The sequence below is a fragment of the Podarcis melisellensis genome (assembly GCF_964234715.1).
Source record: "Podarcis melisellensis genome assembly, chromosome: 2".
Classification (NCBI taxonomy): domain Eukaryota; kingdom Metazoa; phylum Chordata; class Lepidosauria; order Squamata; family Lacertidae; genus Podarcis; species Podarcis melisellensis.
In genome coordinates, this window is record NC_138529.1 from 121,563,545 (window position 1) to 121,580,145 (window position 16,601).

The 16,601-nt window shown below is 43.9% G+C and overlaps 2 protein-coding genes across 11 annotated transcripts in view; one reads left to right on the forward strand and one right to left on the reverse strand.

The window, feature by feature from the left end:
• Positions 1-16,601, reverse strand: part of LOC309364552 (uncharacterized protein) — a 419,096-nt gene that overhangs the window by 105,200 nt on the left and 297,295 nt on the right. The gene's annotated exons all lie outside the window — the stretch shown is intronic.
• Positions 5,435-16,601, forward strand: part of LOC309364657 (uncharacterized protein) — a 38,418-nt gene continuing 27,251 nt past the window's right edge. For 5 of the 10 annotated variants that reach the window (XM_081902376.1, XM_081902375.1, XM_081902374.1 and 2 more), the window contains exon 1: positions 8,260-8,390. Coding sequence is in view for 5 of the 10 variants with exons in the window: in XM_081902368.1 (XP_081758494.1) it covers positions 8,058-8,079; positions 8,217-8,390 (196 nt within the window). In the remaining 5 variants the exon portion in view is untranslated. Of the gene's footprint in view, positions 5,571-6,431; positions 6,504-6,544; positions 6,662-8,042; positions 8,080-8,216; positions 8,391-16,601 lie in introns of those variants that run through there. The other 5 variants (XM_081902368.1, XM_081902370.1, XM_081902372.1 and 2 more) reach the window with 4 other exon arrangements.

The following is a 16,601-nucleotide window of genomic DNA, read 5'->3' on the forward strand; positions in this document are numbered from 1 at the left end:
ATGACCATTACCGTTTTGTGTAGATTCATTCCAACCAATGACTCCCATGCCTCCTTTCTCTGACCAACTCCTAACTGATGCACCCACAATGAATGTTGATCCCCCCCCCCAATGCTGATCATTAATGATTCAGCTGACCAGACTAAGATTTGCCTTAGGTGTGCAGTTGAAATCCTAGATCATGAAGAAATGGGAAGTGGGCTTAGGTTTTGCACCATCAACAGAATTTGGGATGCAGATGCTAAGGACCTTCTGGAAATATGCCCTGGAATCGACGCTAACCAAAGGAAATGTTTAACAGGTTGACATCACAAAGGGTGCTTGGCAGAGGCAATTTTATAGTATACAAGCAGGTGTTTTTAGGCAAATAGGTTGCCTCCTCTTCGGAAATAGCTGAATCTGGGGAGAGGTCCAGTTCTCTGGAAGCAGCTTTGTGGTCTTGCTGTTTCAATCATAACTTATCATAGCTGCTTAGATTCCTTTTCTGTATCAAAGACTCTGATTCTGATAATAAAACCTCATTTTCTAATCAAATTCTGGTGTCTTATGTTGTTGTCTAACTAGCATGCAAACTCTAAATCTAGAATCTGTATGATAGCTGAAGAAGCTGCCTGTCATTTGACATCTCTTTCTGATAAACCTTACACCTTCAGAGTGGTGACCCTAACTTCAAATTCTTCAGAACAACAGGAGCTGTCCCCACAAACCGAAATTAGGCAGCTGAGTGCAATTTTGCCCCTCTCAAATCTATGCTGGAAGTGCCACGAGGTAGAGGGAACCCTCATCTATATGTGGTGGCTGTGTAAATATGCTAAGGAATGCTGGGAGATGATTCATACAGAATTTAAAAAGATTCTTAAGATCACATTTCCCCAAAGAGGCATTTCTGTTAGGGATAACAAGTGATGATATCCTGAAAAATACACTCAATATCTTTGAAGGTGACCCGGAAACTGCAATTAATCCAGAATGCGGCAGCTAGACTGGTGACTGGGAGTGGCCGCCGGGACCACATAACACCGGTTCTGAGAGATCTGCATTGGCTCCCAGTACGTTTCCGAGCACGATTCAAAGTGTTGGTGCTGACCTTTAAAGCCCTAAATGGCCTCGGTCCTGTATACCTGAAGGAGCGTCTCCACCCCCATCATTCAGCCCGGACACTGAGATCCAGCGCCGAGGGCCTTCTGGCGGTTCCCTCATTGCGAGAAGTGAGGCTACAGGGAACCAGACAGAGGGCCTTCTCGGTAGTGGCACCCGCCCTGTGGAACGCCCTCCCATCAGATGTCAAAGAGATAAAGAATTACCTGACATTCAGAAGACATCTTAAGGCAGCCCTGTTCAGGGAAGTTTTTAATATGTAATGCTGTACTGTTTTTAACACTGATTGGGAGCCGCCCAGAGTGGCTGGGGAAACTCAGCCAGATGGGCGGGGTATAAATAATAAATTATTGTTATTATTATTATATAAATTTCAAACGGATGCCCTTTAAAAGAAAAATATCCGCTTCAGATGGAAAAATAACGGAGGCGCTTGCAACCATGTTGTTGCAACCAGCTGAAGTGGATAAAGCTATGCATTCAGGGTTAAATCACCGTAAGTAGAAAATATTTTTTTTCCAGGTGACTGCCTGCTACTCTTCAACTCTAGAAGTATCAAGGATAAAGTTATCCAGACATCCTTTGAGAAAGGGCTCCTCTGTCCTCTCGCCCGCTGCCTTCGCCAACACAGCCCATGCCAAGCAGAGCTTAGTCAGCTTCAGCAGCAGGCGCCTGGCACCCCCCAGAATTTGGCACCCGGGTGCCCCGCACCCCTTGCACCCCCGGGTAAAGACGGCCCTGGGTACTTTGGTTCTCGAACTTAATCCATTCCGGAAGTCCGGTTGACTTCTGAAATGTTCAAAAACCAAGGCGCAGCTTCTGATTGGGGCAGGCGCCCCAGAAACAACAGCTGACAGCCGCAGCTTCTGAAAAACGTTCGAAAACCAGAACACTTACTTCCGGGTTTTTTGCATTTGGGAACGAAGGTATTTGATTACCAAGGCATTTGACAACCAAGGTACCACTGTTGTGAAAGTGATCTTTCAGTAATTTATTTCTGGAGCCATGTGAAACGTAAAAGCTGCCATGGCTGGTGCATGAGGGTAGCGCATGAAGAGTCCTAAAATCCAAGTTCTGCATAAAGACCTACAGATACGAGCAGCAGCCTATCAAATGCATGCAAGCATTTCCTCTGTTCCTCCTTCCAAGCTCCCACAACCATGAATGCCTAGGGCCATGGGTGACATTGCTCCCTGGAAGCTGGATTCCTGCGCCTCCCTCCCCGCCCCTGCCCCATGTGTAAGAGAAGCTGAAGCCACCTCTGCATGGGAGTCTGGGGGCTCCAAACGTGGGATGCTGTACTATTCAGAGTCACACTATCCGTCCGCCTGGGTTAGTGCTGCCTACCCGGACTGGCAGCAATGGCTCTTGGGGGTTTCACAGAGAGGGACTCTGTACATCTCAACCCTTTCTCCTCCTTTCTGCCCACCTGCCTCCCCACCACTCCTCAGGTTACAAGGCTAGGACACACACAGAGAGCCTCTAAAGGATAACTTCTACATTTCCCCTCTAAGATGCAATTGTACCTCTGTCTGCATTTGATGCTGCGTTGAAGGACACAAGTTTCCTGCAAGTAAACAACATTTCTATGCTTGCAGGAAGTCTGGAAAAGGGTAGAGCCAGGATGGTACCCAGAAAGGATTCGTAATCTAGACTAAACAGTCTTATTGCCCACTGTAAAGGTAAAGGTAAAGGGACCCCTGACCATTAGGTCCAGTCATGGCCGACTCTGAGGTTGCGGCGCTCATCTTGTTTTATTGGCCGAGGAAGCCGGCATACAGCTTCCGAGTCATGTGGCCAGCACGACTAAGCCACTTCTGGCGAACCAGAGCAGCGCACGGAAACACCATTTACCTTCCTGCCAGAGCGGTACCTATTTATCTACTTGCACTTTGACGTGCTTTCAAACTGCTAAGTTGACAGGAGAAGAGACCGAGCAACGGAAGCTCACCCCGTTGCAGGCATTCGAACCGCCAACATTCTGATCGGAAAGTCCTAGGTTCTGTGGTTTAACCCACAGCGCCACCCGCGCCCCTTTATTGCCCACTGTAGAGCTGTGCAAATTGTTCTGTTTTTCCGCGGGAGCCTTGAAGCGAAAGCCGAGCCTCAAGGATTCGCATGGAAGTTCCCGTTATTACTGTGCGAACACACATGGGTAGCAGGGACCGCGATTCTATGAAATCACTCTGCCTCATTCTTGGCTACGTCAAAAGGGGGCTAGTTCTCCCCTCATCAGTTACCATACAATCCTGACTCTCAAGTCCATGAATAGGTAAACTAAGGCCCAGGGCCCAGATCTGGCCCAATCACCTTCTAAATCTGGCCCAGGGACAGTCCGGGAATCAGTGTGTTTTTACATGAGTAGAATGTGCCTTTATTTAAAATGCATCTCTGCGTTACTTGTGGGGCATAGGAATTCTGTCTTTCCCCCCCAAAAAATATAGTCCGGCCCCCCACAAGGTTTGAGGGACAGTGGACCGGCCCCCTGCTGAAAAAGTTTGCTGACCCCTGCTCAAGTCGGTGCTTTTCTGAGACTTCCATTCATTTCCTGTCCTCTGCTTCCAGTGCTGAGAGGCGCTGGTCTCTTGATGCTTTTTAAAACGCCACACACACACACACACACCCAAATTCTTGAGCTGCTCTACGACCGGAGCTGGGGGGGGGGTCTCTGCATTCGGAAAAGAACCCAAAGTGTCGCCATCAGTGGACTACAGCCCCCACCCACTCTCGGATCTTTACATTGCAGGAAACCAAAATAGCGAGCAAGGGGGAGCGGGTGGGCAGAAAGAGCAAATAGGTAAAAATGCAGCGTGGGGTTTGAGGGGGGGAGGGACTGGGAGGAAAAGCACGAAGAGACACCCCCCACCCCAAAAAGACTTCCTTGGAAGTCTTTCTGGGTTCAGGGGAGACTCCCCGGGGAGAAGGGGGGAGAAGAGACATAGGAGCCAGCTCCTAGACGCCAAGGTCCCATCGCCCCCTGCCCAAATAAAATATTTGAGAGGCCCACGCCCCCCCAAAAAAAGTTGATTGACATTAAATGTGGGGTTGGGGGTGGGGCACAGACTCTGATCAGGCTCCATAGCAGGGTAGATTTAGGAAGGAAGGAAGGAAGGAAGGAAGGAAGGAAGGAAGGAAGGAAGGAAGGAAGGAAGGAAGGAAGGAAGGAAGGAAGGTGGGTGGCTGGGAGGTGGAGGAGGGAAGACTTCAAAACTGCGAAGAGGAGAACGTTTGGCAGTAAATTGTTATAAATTCTTCAGCACCAGCTCCAAACAAACAAGGCTGCATTATATTGACAGACCCTCTGCCGATGTTCCTCAGACCGTCTGCATGCAGGCAGTTGCTCTGTCTAAGCTACAGCCCCTTCCTCTACGGGGCTGGGGGGTTCGAGTGGGAAGCAGGAGAAATGGAAGGATCCTACAATGACAGAGGATGACAGGGGGGAAAGGTGGACAGGAAAGGAAAGGAAAGTTTTTTATGCCATTATGAAGAAAATTCTCTTTCAAGCAAGACTCCACTTCTTCTTTTTTTTTTATAAATATTTATTAGAGTTTTTAGAAAAAAGAATACAGTGATAGTAAACATTATTGCTTTTTTTTAACAAAATTTCATAATATCCTTGAACTTCCTCACGTCTCCCGCTCCCACTTACATCATTAATAAATTTTTGTCAAGCAAATTATCATCTTATTTCCAAATCTGTAGTCACTTACTTAAATACAATAAAGTAATTCTCCTACAAATTTGTTTCTCTTAATCTTTCTTATCATCAATTCCTGATCTATTTTAGTGATGGCCAATTATTTATAACCAAGCATCCTTTTTAACATTCCACTAAATCACAATATTTCTGCAAATAAGTCTTGAATTTCTTCCAATCTTCTTCAATCCTTTCTTCTCCCAGGTCTCGGATTCTGCCAGTCATCTCCGCCAATTGCATATAGTCCATCAGTTGCATCTGCCATTCTTCCAGTGTGGGCAGATCTTGAGTTTTCCAGTTCTTAGCAAGTAATATCCTTGCTGCTGTTGTTGCATACATGAAAAATGTTCTATCTTTCTTTAACACCTTCTGGTCGACAATGCCCAGAAGAAAGGCCTCTGGTTTCTTAGTAAAGGTATACTTAAATACCTTTTTCAGCTCATTATATATAACAAGCAAGACTCCACTTCTGAGCACCTCAGGGCAGTGGCATAGCGTGGGTTGTCAGCACCCGGGGCAAGGCAATTAATTTGTGCCCCCTAACCCGTGGATTTGTGCCCCCTAACCCTAACCCCCAGATGTTGCGCCCGGTGCGGCCGGGCCCCCCTGCACCCCCCACGCTACGCCACTGCCTCAGGGAGGATTCAAGAGCCTGATCCTGCAATTCTATCAAAGATGGAAGGAGGAAGGTGGACGGTTGACCTGGTCAGACTGTCTCCTGCATCCCTCCCCACAACCTCTGAGTGTTTTCTCCCAGGACCCTCAGAGAGATCTGGTGAGTTCGAGGGGAGGGGAGAAGAGGACATGGATGGATGTTGGAAGCGGAGAAACTCCCTGGCAATAGGAAAAGCATTGTACGAGAAGTGAACCCAGATGCTCGCAATGAAATCTGTTTCCAGGTCAAAGTTCAAAAAGTTAAAGCCTTACTTGGAGCATTTGCAGATAGAATTGTATAGGACTGGGATGCACATCTCACTTGTGGTCCCACTAGTGCACTAGCACTTAGAATCATAGAATCATAGAGTTGGAAGAGACCACCAGGGCCATCGAGTCCAACCCCCTGCCAAGCAGGAAACACCATCAGAGCACTCCTGACATATGGTTGTCAAGCCTCTGCTTAAAGACCTCCAAAGAAGGAGACTCCACCACACTCCTTGGCAGCAAATTCCACTGTCAAACATCTCTTACTGTCAGGAAGTTCTTCCTAATGTTTAGGTGGAATCTTCTTTCTTGTAGTTTGGATCCATTGCTCCGTGTCCGCTTCTCTGGAGCAGCAGAAAACAACCTTTCTCCCTCCTCTATGTGACATCCTTTTATATATTTGAACATGGCTATCATAGCCCCCCTTAACCTCCTCTTCTCCAGGCTAAACACGCCCAGCTCCCACTTATTGTGGTTCAGGCTGCAGCGCATGGTTGCTGTGTGTGTGTGTGTGTGTGTGTGTGTGAGAGAGAGAGAGAGAGAGAGAGAGAGAGAGAGAGAGAGAGAGAGAGAGAGAGAGAGAGAGAGAGAGAGTGTGTATGCGTATGTGTTCAGCTCTGATGAAACAAACCCAAAAAACCTTTGTTTTTCTTGAGACGTCACGTCCTGTTTCTATCCAAACACCGGTAGGGGCTGCTTTGCGATCGTAGCTCTAGGGGCGAGCGCTTTCCAAAAAGAACCCGAAGTGTCGCCGCCGCATAGCCCGGTCCCCGTCCCCACCCCTTCGGTGAGTAACATTTGCCGGAGAGACTGACATTGGGAGTCCATGTAAGGGTTGAAGGAAGCGAGAGAAAGAGAGCGCTGGATAGAGACCCACCCCCTTCCATCGCTTCCCTCTCCCCTACTCGTCTTGGGGAGTCCCTCCGGACGGTGCGCTTTGGAGAGGTAGGGCGCGCGGCGCAGGGCGAGGGGTGAGCCGTGCCAAGGGCGCAGGGGAGACTCAGGGAGGAGGGCAGAGGAAGTTGGGGGGCTGAGGGAGGAATGGAGGCATCCCTGGGGAGGGAAGCACAGCATTGGCAGGGGGCAGAGACACGGTTTGGGGGGGGGAACCGTGTGCGTCTTCAGCGCTGGTGGGGAAAAAGCCGGAGAGGCTGCGGCGCTGCCTTGACCTTTCCTTCCCGCTCAGCAGTCTCCTTTAAGAGGCATCCATAAAGCGGGAGGGGGCAGCCCTGTTCCCACCCCCGCTTCCCTCCCTAGAAGGTGGATTCATGGAATCATAGAATTTGTCAGAGAGCCAGCCACCAAAACGTTCAAATTGTTGTTAACTCTTTAGTAGCAGAAACAAGGCCTGGTCCGGGGAGCCAGGTCTAATGGGCACAACAACTCTTCTGGGTACTGTATTTCTTTTCCCCCTATGAGGCAGTTGCAGAGGCTGCAAATCTGGTCGGAGGAATCTGCAGCCCAGCTCTTTGCCGTTCTACTGAGAAGTAACCACTGTGGAAGAAGATTGGAAAAAATTTAAAATTTATTTACAGAAACATTGTAAGATCCAGGAATGTTAGAAGGATGTTGGAATGGAGTAATGTGGTTTTAGCAGAAACGATATAAAAGATTAGGTAAAAATTGATTTTTTAATTGGTGAAATGAGAATGTAAAATTGATAGTACACGGAGATAAATTATCAGGATAAAAACCAAGTTGAAAAGGATTTGCTGGAATATTTAATTGAACTAGAATACAAAAAAGGGAGGTGTGAGGAGCTCAGGGAAACAAGTAAATGAAAGATAAGACATGGAAAGAAGGAAATGTTTTTAATTGTTTTTATTTTTCTGTATTTTGTATGTTCTGCTCTTTTTTATTTTATCTTTTCTCTTTCTTTTCTTTTTTCATTTTTGTGGCTTTTTTTGAAACTTTAATAAATATTATTTAAAAAGAGAGAGAGAGAGAGAAGTAACCACTGTGGAGTTCAAGGGGGGCAGAGTCTGTGGGGAAGTGAAGGAGGGAAGGCTTTAAAACTGGGAAGAGGAGAAGCTTTGGTCTGATGCTGAGAAACACCCCCTGGGTCAGGACCCGGATTGGCAGCAGTGGTTCTCTGGGGTTCCAGAGGGATGGAGCCTGTTTCAGACCTACCTTTGAGGATTGAACCTGAGACATTCTGCCTACAAGAAGATGCTCTGGCCCTGAGCTGCAGGCCCTTCCTGTAACCTGGGGGGGGGGGGATTGAGGGGGGAAGCAGAAGGAAAAATGGAAGGAGCCTGCAATGCCAGAGGGTGACAGGGAGAAAAGGTGGTCTGGAAAGGAAAGTTTTTAATACAGTTGTGAAGAAGATCCTCTTTCAGACATGGCTCCACTTCCCTTGCAAGGTGGGGTTCGGGAGGAAGGTACCCCTCTTCTACCATGGAAGCTGCGGGTTGGAGAAGCACAGATGGGGAGGGGGCTTCCCCTCTGAAAGGAAAATCCCTGCAAGGGCTCTGAGTCTCCATTTGCTTCTATCTCCCAGGAATCCGCTTCTTCTTTAGGCTTCTGAGCACCTCAGGAAGGATTCAAGAGGCAGATCCTGCAATCCTATTGAGGATGGAAGGGGGAAGGTGGACGGTTGACCTGATCCGACTGTCTCCTGCATCCCTCCCCACAACCTCTGGGTGTGTTCTCCCAGGACCCTCAGAGAGATCTGGTGAGTTCGAGGGGAGAGAAGAGGAGATGGATGGATGAATGTTGGAAGTGGAGAATCTCCCTGGCAATAGGAAAAGTGGGACAGGAGAGAAAAGGCAGCAGGTTCCTAACAGGAAGAAGAAAGTGGAATTCAGGTTTTGCGAGTTTTTTGTACAGCATGATTCATTGATGGTGACGTATCCAGTAACTATTTATAATGTATATTTCAAGCATTTCTGCCACTATTGTTTTTCCCCAGAAAGTTATTATATTCAGTTATTTACTTTATATACAGAAGCGTAGGAAGGTCAGGTGGTACCCAGTGCGGCAAATTTCTTGTCACACCCCCCCCCCACACACACACTGGTGGTTTTTTGGGGGAGTTGCCAGCAAAAATGGTTTTCCTTTGTTTCATATTTTCTTACAAAGGAATGTGGATTCCGGGCCTCCGATAACAAGTAGGCGACTGTGGACAGATACTTAAATCTACAGGATGGATTGTGTTTTGGCTTGTGTTGTTTTATTTATATTTATATTTTATTTATTTAATTTTTTTTAAGAGGAAACTGCAAAGTGGTTTGTTGTTGTTGTTGTTTAGTCGTTTAGTTGTGTCCGACTCTTCGTGACCCCATGGACCAGAGCACGCCAGGCACTCCTGTCCTCCACTGCCTCCCGCAGTTTGGTCAAACTCATGTTCGTAGCTTCGAGAATACTGCCCAACCATCTAGTCCTCTGTCGTCCCGTTCCCCTTGTGCCCTCCATCTTTCCAACATCAGGGTCTTTTCCAGGGAGTCTTCTCTTCTCATGAGGTGGCCAAAGTCTTGGAGCCTCAGCTTCAGGATCTGTCCTTCCAGGGAGCACTCAGGGCTGATTTCCTTCAGAATGAGCATGGGAATGACCTTGGCTTTGAGATAGCGGGATGGCAAGCGAACAAGACAAAGGAGAGCCACAGGAAAAAACCTTGAGATCTGGCAAACAATATAAAATTGACTTGTTTATGAAAAGAAAGGCTTCTACATCTGGAGCCTCAGGAGCAGCTGCCATCCCTCAAGAAAAGACAAAAGTCATGACTGAGGAGGCATTCTCGAAAGTGCTTGCAAAAATCAATGAATCTTTAGACCAGCTTAAAAAGCAAGGTACAGAATTAAAAAAGCAAGGTGCTGAAACTAGTAAACAAGTTGCTGAAACAAATAAATCTGTAGCAGAGATTTCTGGAAAAATTGATGCAAACACCAAAAGTATAATTGAACTTGGAAACAAAGTTAATTCTAACACAGAATATATTGGAAAGCTACTTGAGGAATCGTCTACCATCCGTAAGATAGCAGAGGAAGCTAGAGAAATTGCAACTGCAACTGATGAAAGGTTCCCGCCGGTCTTCAAGAAGTTGGAGGACCATGACCTGGCACTCTCGATGATTGAGATGCAGAGGAAGGAGAAGAATTTAAGGATTAGGGCTATACCTGAGAGTGAAGGAGACAACCTGGTGGACTATTTAACAAAAAAATTTTCGGAGTTTTGGCAAAAGGATTTAGAGGAGAAAGAATTCAAGATAGAAAGTGCATTTAGGCTTGGTACACGACAAAAAAGGAACAAAGCAAGAGATTGTTTGATAACATTAAGATCAAAGGAAGAGAGGGACAAAATTCTGGATTTGCACTACCAAAGAACTTTGCAAATTGAAAATTCCTCCGTGGAAATTTTTAAAGATATCCCGAAACAGATTTTGGAAGCAAGAAATCAGTATAAAATTTTGGTGGTCTTACTGAAAAGGAATAACATACCATTTAGGTGGGAATATCCTCAAGGCTTATCCCTCAAATATAAAGGAAAGAAAAGGAGAATAAAAACGGTGGAAGACAAAGATAAGTTTCTGCACCAACACGAAAAGGAACTCCGCAAGAAGGCGGAACCAGGACAAGATCATCCAGGAGGAGGAATTTTGGACGAAGACAAGTTACCATATATACCGAAACCACCTTCAGAGGAAGAGGAACTACTTGGAGCAGTAGGAGGAGAAGATAAATAGAACGACCATGGCTCTGCAGCTTCTAAGTTGGAATTGTAACGGTCTAAATATTCCCCGAAAGAGAAAAAGTGTGTTTTACATATTAAAAAAAGAACAATTGGACTTGATTTGTTTACAAGAGACCCACGTAACGAGGATACACAGGAAATTACTTATTAATAAAAGATTGGGACAAGAATTTATTTCATCGGACAAAGTTAAAAAAAGAGGAGTGGTGATATATGCGAAGGAAAAATTGCAACCGAAACAAATTTTTAAAGATGAACAAGGAAGATATTTGGCAATCGAAATTCAATTTCAAGGAGAGAAATTTTTGATTGTGGGAATTTACGCACCAAATGAGGGGAAAGCTGAATTCTTTAAGAAGCTACACGAGACACTGATGGACTATATGGATACAAACTTAATATTATTGGGAGATATGAATGGAGTAGTATCAACCAATATGGACAAATCTCAAAGACAGGTAGTTACAAAAGATGGAAGACTCCCAAAAAGCTTTTTTGAAATGACTGACAATATGAACTTGGTTGATATCTGGAGAGTAAAACACCCACTTGAAAGAGAGGGAACCTTCTATTCTGAAGCTAAAATGACTTGGACCAGAATTGATCAGATTTGGATTACTGGAGAAATGGCACCGAAGATAAAAAAAAGTGGAATTCTGCCCCAAAACATGCTCCGACCATAATGCGGTAAAGATGGTGATGGATGTTACAACAACTGGTACCTTCAGATGGAGGATGAATGACTCATTATTTAGAGATGAGGAGTTTTGTAAAAAGGCCCAAAAAACATTAAAAGACTACTTTGAAATTAACATGAGGACTGAAGTAGAAAAAAGAATAATCTGGGATGCAAGTAAAGCAGTGATGAGAGGATTTTTGATACAACAGAACACAATTAAAAAGAAAAGCCAGAATTATAAGAAAGAAAAAATCCTGGAAAAGATAAAGGATGGAGAAAGGAAATTGAGATCAAATCCAAAATCTCGGGACATTTTGAAAGAAATTAAATATTATCAATCACAATACTTGGAACTGACGAACCAAGAAATAGAATGGAAAATTAAACAAATGAGACAAAAGTCTTTTGAATCAGCTAATAAATGTGGCAAATTGTTGGCTTGGCAGATAAAAAAGAGACAAAAATTGAATACTGTTACAAATTTAGAAGTGGATGGAAAGAATATCTATAAACCAACAGAAATTAGAGACTGCTTCCAGAGATACTTCAGACGACTTTACACACAAGGGCCTCAGAAAGAGACTGAGATAGAACAGTTTTTGGAGAAAAACGGACTGAGAAGGATCACACAAGAAAGCAAAAGAATCTTGAACCAGAAAATAACAGAGCAAGAAATAGAAGCCGCCATTCAGAATATGGCTATAGGCAAATCTCCAGGACCGGATGGACTGACTTCCAAATATTACAAGGTGTTGAAAGAGTGGTTGATACAACCTTTGAAGGAAGTTTGTAATGATATATTGGAGGGAAAGAGGGCACCAGATACGTGGAAAGAGGCTTTTATCACACTTATACCGAAGACTGAGATAGAAAAGACTCAACTTAGAAACTACCGTCCTATCTCCCTATTGAATGTGGATTATAAAATTTTTGCTGACATTTTAGCAAAAAGACTGAAAGTAGTTTTGATGGAGGAGATTCATGGGGATCAAGCAGGCTTTCTCCCGAGAAGACATTTATCAGACAATGTAAGGAACTTAGTCGATATTTTGGAACAGTTGGAAGAGAACATTGACACTAAAGCAGTTCTGATATTTGTGGACGCGGAGAAAGCCTTTGATAATATTTCTTGGAGTTTTATGATAAAAAATCTACAGGGGATGGGGGTAGGTCAAGGGTTTGAAAACGGTATAAGTGCGATATATTCTGAACAAAAGGCAAAATTAATTGTAAATAATGTGGTCACAGAAGAGTTTACCATTGAAAAAGGAACACGACAGGGATGCCCAATCTCTCCATTACTTTTTATATCGGTCCTGGAGGTCTTGCTGAATATGATCAGAAAGGACCAGTTGGTTAAAGGAATACAGGTCGGAGCGAAACATTATAAACTGAGAGCATTTGCAGATGATTTGGTACTTACATTACAAGAGCCTGAATCCAGTACTAAAAGAGTTTTAGAATTAATTCAAGAATTCGGTCAAGTGGCAGGATTTAAACTGAATAAGTGTAAAACGAAGGTTTTGGAGAAAAATTTAACAATAACGGAAAAAGAAAAGTTTCAGAACGAGACAGGGTTAATGGTGGTTAAGAAAGTGAAATATCTGGGTATAAATATGACATCTAAAAATCTGAACTTATTTAAAGATAATTATGAGAAAACTTGGACGGAAGTAAAAAAAGATCTAGAAATTTGGTCAAATATGAAGCTTTCCTTGTTAGGTCGTATTGCTGTTATAAAAATGAATGTATTGCCCAGAATGTTGTTTTTGTTCCAAACATTACAAATATTGGACAAAATGGATTGTTTCAAGAAGTGGCAGAAAGATATTTCCAAATTTGTCTGGCAGGGCAAAAAGCCAAGAATAAAATTTAAGATACTAACTGATGTGAAAGAAAGGGGTGGATTTGCCCTGCCAGACCTTAAACTGTATTATGAATCAGCGGCTTTCTGCTGGTTGAAAGATTGGCTACTCCTTGAGAATACTGATATATTGGACTTGGAAGGCTTTAATAATTTCTTTGGGTGGCATGCATATTTGTGGTATGACAAGGTTAAAGTTCATAAAGGATTTAAAAATCATATTGTCAGGAAAGCATTATATAATGTCTGGATTAGATACAAAGATCTGTTGGAAAGTAAAACTCCGAGGTGGTTGTCGCCAATGGAAGCAAAAGCCGTTAAAAAACTTAATATGGAGGCTAATTGGCCGAGATATTGGGAAATGTTGGAGCAAGAGGGGGACAGATTGAAATTGAAAAGCTTTGAGATGTTAAAAGGGAAAGTAAGAGATTGGCTTCACTATCACCAGATAATGGAAGTCTTTAAAATGGACAGGAAAATTGGCTTCCAGGTGGAAAAATCAAAATTAGAAACTGAACTGTTAGAACCCAGTACTAAGAATTTGTCAAGAATGTACAACCTGCTGTTGAAATGGAATACACAAGATGAAATGGTCAAATCGGCAATGATTAAATGGGCACAGGACATTGGTCATAACATTATGTTTGCTGACTGGGAAAAGTTATGGACCACCGGGATGAAGTTCACGGCATGTAATGCCTTGAGAGAAAATATTATGAAAATGATCTATAGGTGGTACATGACCCCAGTCAAACTGGCTAAAATATACCATTTGCCCGATAACAAATGTTGGAAATGTAAGGAAATGGAAGGATCGTTTTACCACCTTTGGTGGACGTGCCCTAGGATTAAGGTCTTCTGGGAAAAGATCTATAATGAACTGAAGAAGGTACTTAAATACACCTTTACTAAAAAACCAGAGGCCTTTCTCCTGGGCATGGTTGGCCAATTGGTGTTAAAGAAAGATAGAACTTTTTTTATGTACGCCACAGCAGCAGCAAGAATACTCATCGCAAAATACTGGAAGACACAGGAGTTACCCACCGTGGAAGAATGGCAGATGAAGGTGATTGACTATATGAGCCTGGCGGAGATGACGAGTAGAATTCGAGACCAGGGAAGAGAAACCGCGGAAGAGGACTGGGAAAAATTTAAGGACTATTTAAAGAAATATGCAAAAATTGGTGAAAGATAGGTTGGTGCTGAATGGGAAGATAGGGGTTAACTGCGGTAATAGATAAGAGAATGAAAATGAGAGTTATTAAGATTAAGTTGAAACAAGCTGGGGATTTGCTTAAAATTTATTGACAGGAGACTGCAGCAAGGGGAGGTATGAGGAAGTCGAGAAAGTAAGGCACATGAAACTAAGATTCAGAAGTATATCTGTTTTACGTTTAATTGTTTTGTATTTGTTTGTGTTGAAAATGTTGTGGAAACTTTAATAAAAATTAATTTAAAAAAAAAGAGATTTCCTTCAGAATGGATAGGTTTGCAGTCCATGGAACTCTCACGAGTCTCCTCCAGCACCATAATTCAAAAGCATCAATTCTTCGGCGATCAGCCTTCTTTATGGTCCAGCTCTCACTTCCATACATCAGTACTGGGAAAACCTTAGCTTAAAGTGGTTTACCTGCTCCACTGAATTGAAATTTCAGCCTTCGTGACATAGGAAAACTGCCAAGTAAACAGCTGTTTTCGTGGAGGAGGGTCAAGATATGCATAAATTTTCAGATATAGCTATATAATCCCTAGTGTAGTGAGATAAGATCTTTATAGCAGGCATTTTCAAAAAAAAAGTTTTTTATGAACCTCCCTAGGTAAAGTGAAAGGGACCCCTGACCATTAGGTCCAGTCGCGATCAACTCTGGGGTTGCAGCGCTCATCTCGCTTTATTGGCCGAGGGAGCCGGCGTACAGGTTCTGGGTCATGTGGCCAGCATGACTAGGCCACTTCTGGCGAAACAGAGCAGCGCACAGAAACGCCATGAACCTCCCTAGTAGGGCAGTAATTTTTCCTTGATAATTTGTGACCCCGTCCCCCCATGATGGCACTGGGGGAGACCTGCCCCCCCCCTCCTACACCCCTGTTTATATACTCATCTGAAGATCACAGAGCTGATTACACAATGCAGCAAATTGTTGTTGTTGTTTAGTTGCTTAGTCCAACTCGTCATGACCCCATGGACCAGAGCATGCCAGGCACTCCTGTCTTCCACTGCCTCTCGCAGTTTGGTCAAACTCATGTTGGTAGCTTCGAGAACACTGTCCAACCATCTTGTCCTCTGTTGTCCCCTTCTCCTTGTGCCCTCCATCTTTCCCAGCATCAGGGTCTTTTCCACGGAGTCTTCTCTTCTCGTGAGGTGGCCAAAGTATTGGAGCCTCAGCTTCACAATCTGTTCTTCTAGTGAGCACTCAGGGCTGATTTCCTTAAGAATGGATAGGTTTGATCTTTTTGCAGTCCACGGGACTCTCAAGAGTCTCCTCCAGCACCAGAATTCAAAAGCATCAATTCTTCGGCGATCAGCCTTCTTTATTGTCCAGCTCTCACTTCCATACATCACTACTGGGAAAACCATGGCTTTAACTATACAAACCTTTGTTGGCAAGGTGATGTCTCTGCTTTTTAAGATCTTGTCTGGGTTTGTCATTGCTTTTCTCCGAAGAAGCAGGTGTCTTTTAATTTTGTGGCTGCTGTCACCATCTGCAGTGATCATGGAGCCAAAGAAAGTAAAATCTTTCACTGCCTCCATTTCCCCTTCTATTTGCCAGGAGATGATGGGCCCAGTGGCCATGATCTTATTTTTTTTGATGTTGAGCTTCAGACCATATTTTGCGCTCTCCTCTTTCACCCTCATTAAAAGGTTCTTTAATTCCTCCTCACTTTCTGCCATCAAGGTTGTGTCATCTGCATATCTGAGGTTATTGATATTTCTTCCAGCAATCTTAATTCTGGCTAGGGATTCATCCAGCCCAGCTTTTTGCATGATGAATTCTGCATATAAGTTAAATAAGCGACTTGACCTAATGGTCAGGGGTCCCTTTCACCTCTTCTTGATGTCTTCTGCTTCTGTTAGGTCCTTACCACTTTTGTTCTTTATTATGGTAATCTTTGTACGAAATGTTCCTTTCATATCTCCAATTTTCTTGAACAGATCTCTGGTTTTCCCCATTCTATTGTTTTCCTCTATTTCTTTGCATTGCTCGTTTAAGAAGGCCTTCTTGTCTCTCCTTGCTATTTTTTGGAAATCTGCATTCAATTTCCTGTATCTTTCTCTATCTCCCTCGCATTTTGCTTGCCTTCTCTCCTCTGCTATTTGTAAGGCCTCGTTGGACAGCCACTTTGCTTTCTTGCATTTCCTTTTCATTGGGATGGTTTTCGTTGTTGCCTCCTGTATAATGTTACGAGCCTCCATCTATAGTTCTTCAGGCACTCTGTCCAGCAAATCTAAATCCTTAAACCTGTTCCTCACTTCCACTGTGTATTCATAAGGGATTTGATTTAGATTGTATCTTACCGGCCCAGTGGTTTTTCCTACTTTCTTCAGTTTAAGCTTGAATTTTGCTATAAGAAGCTGATGATCTGAGCCACAGACAGCTCCAGGTCTTGTTTTTGCTGACTGTGTGGAGCTTCTCCATCTTTGGCTGCAGAGATTT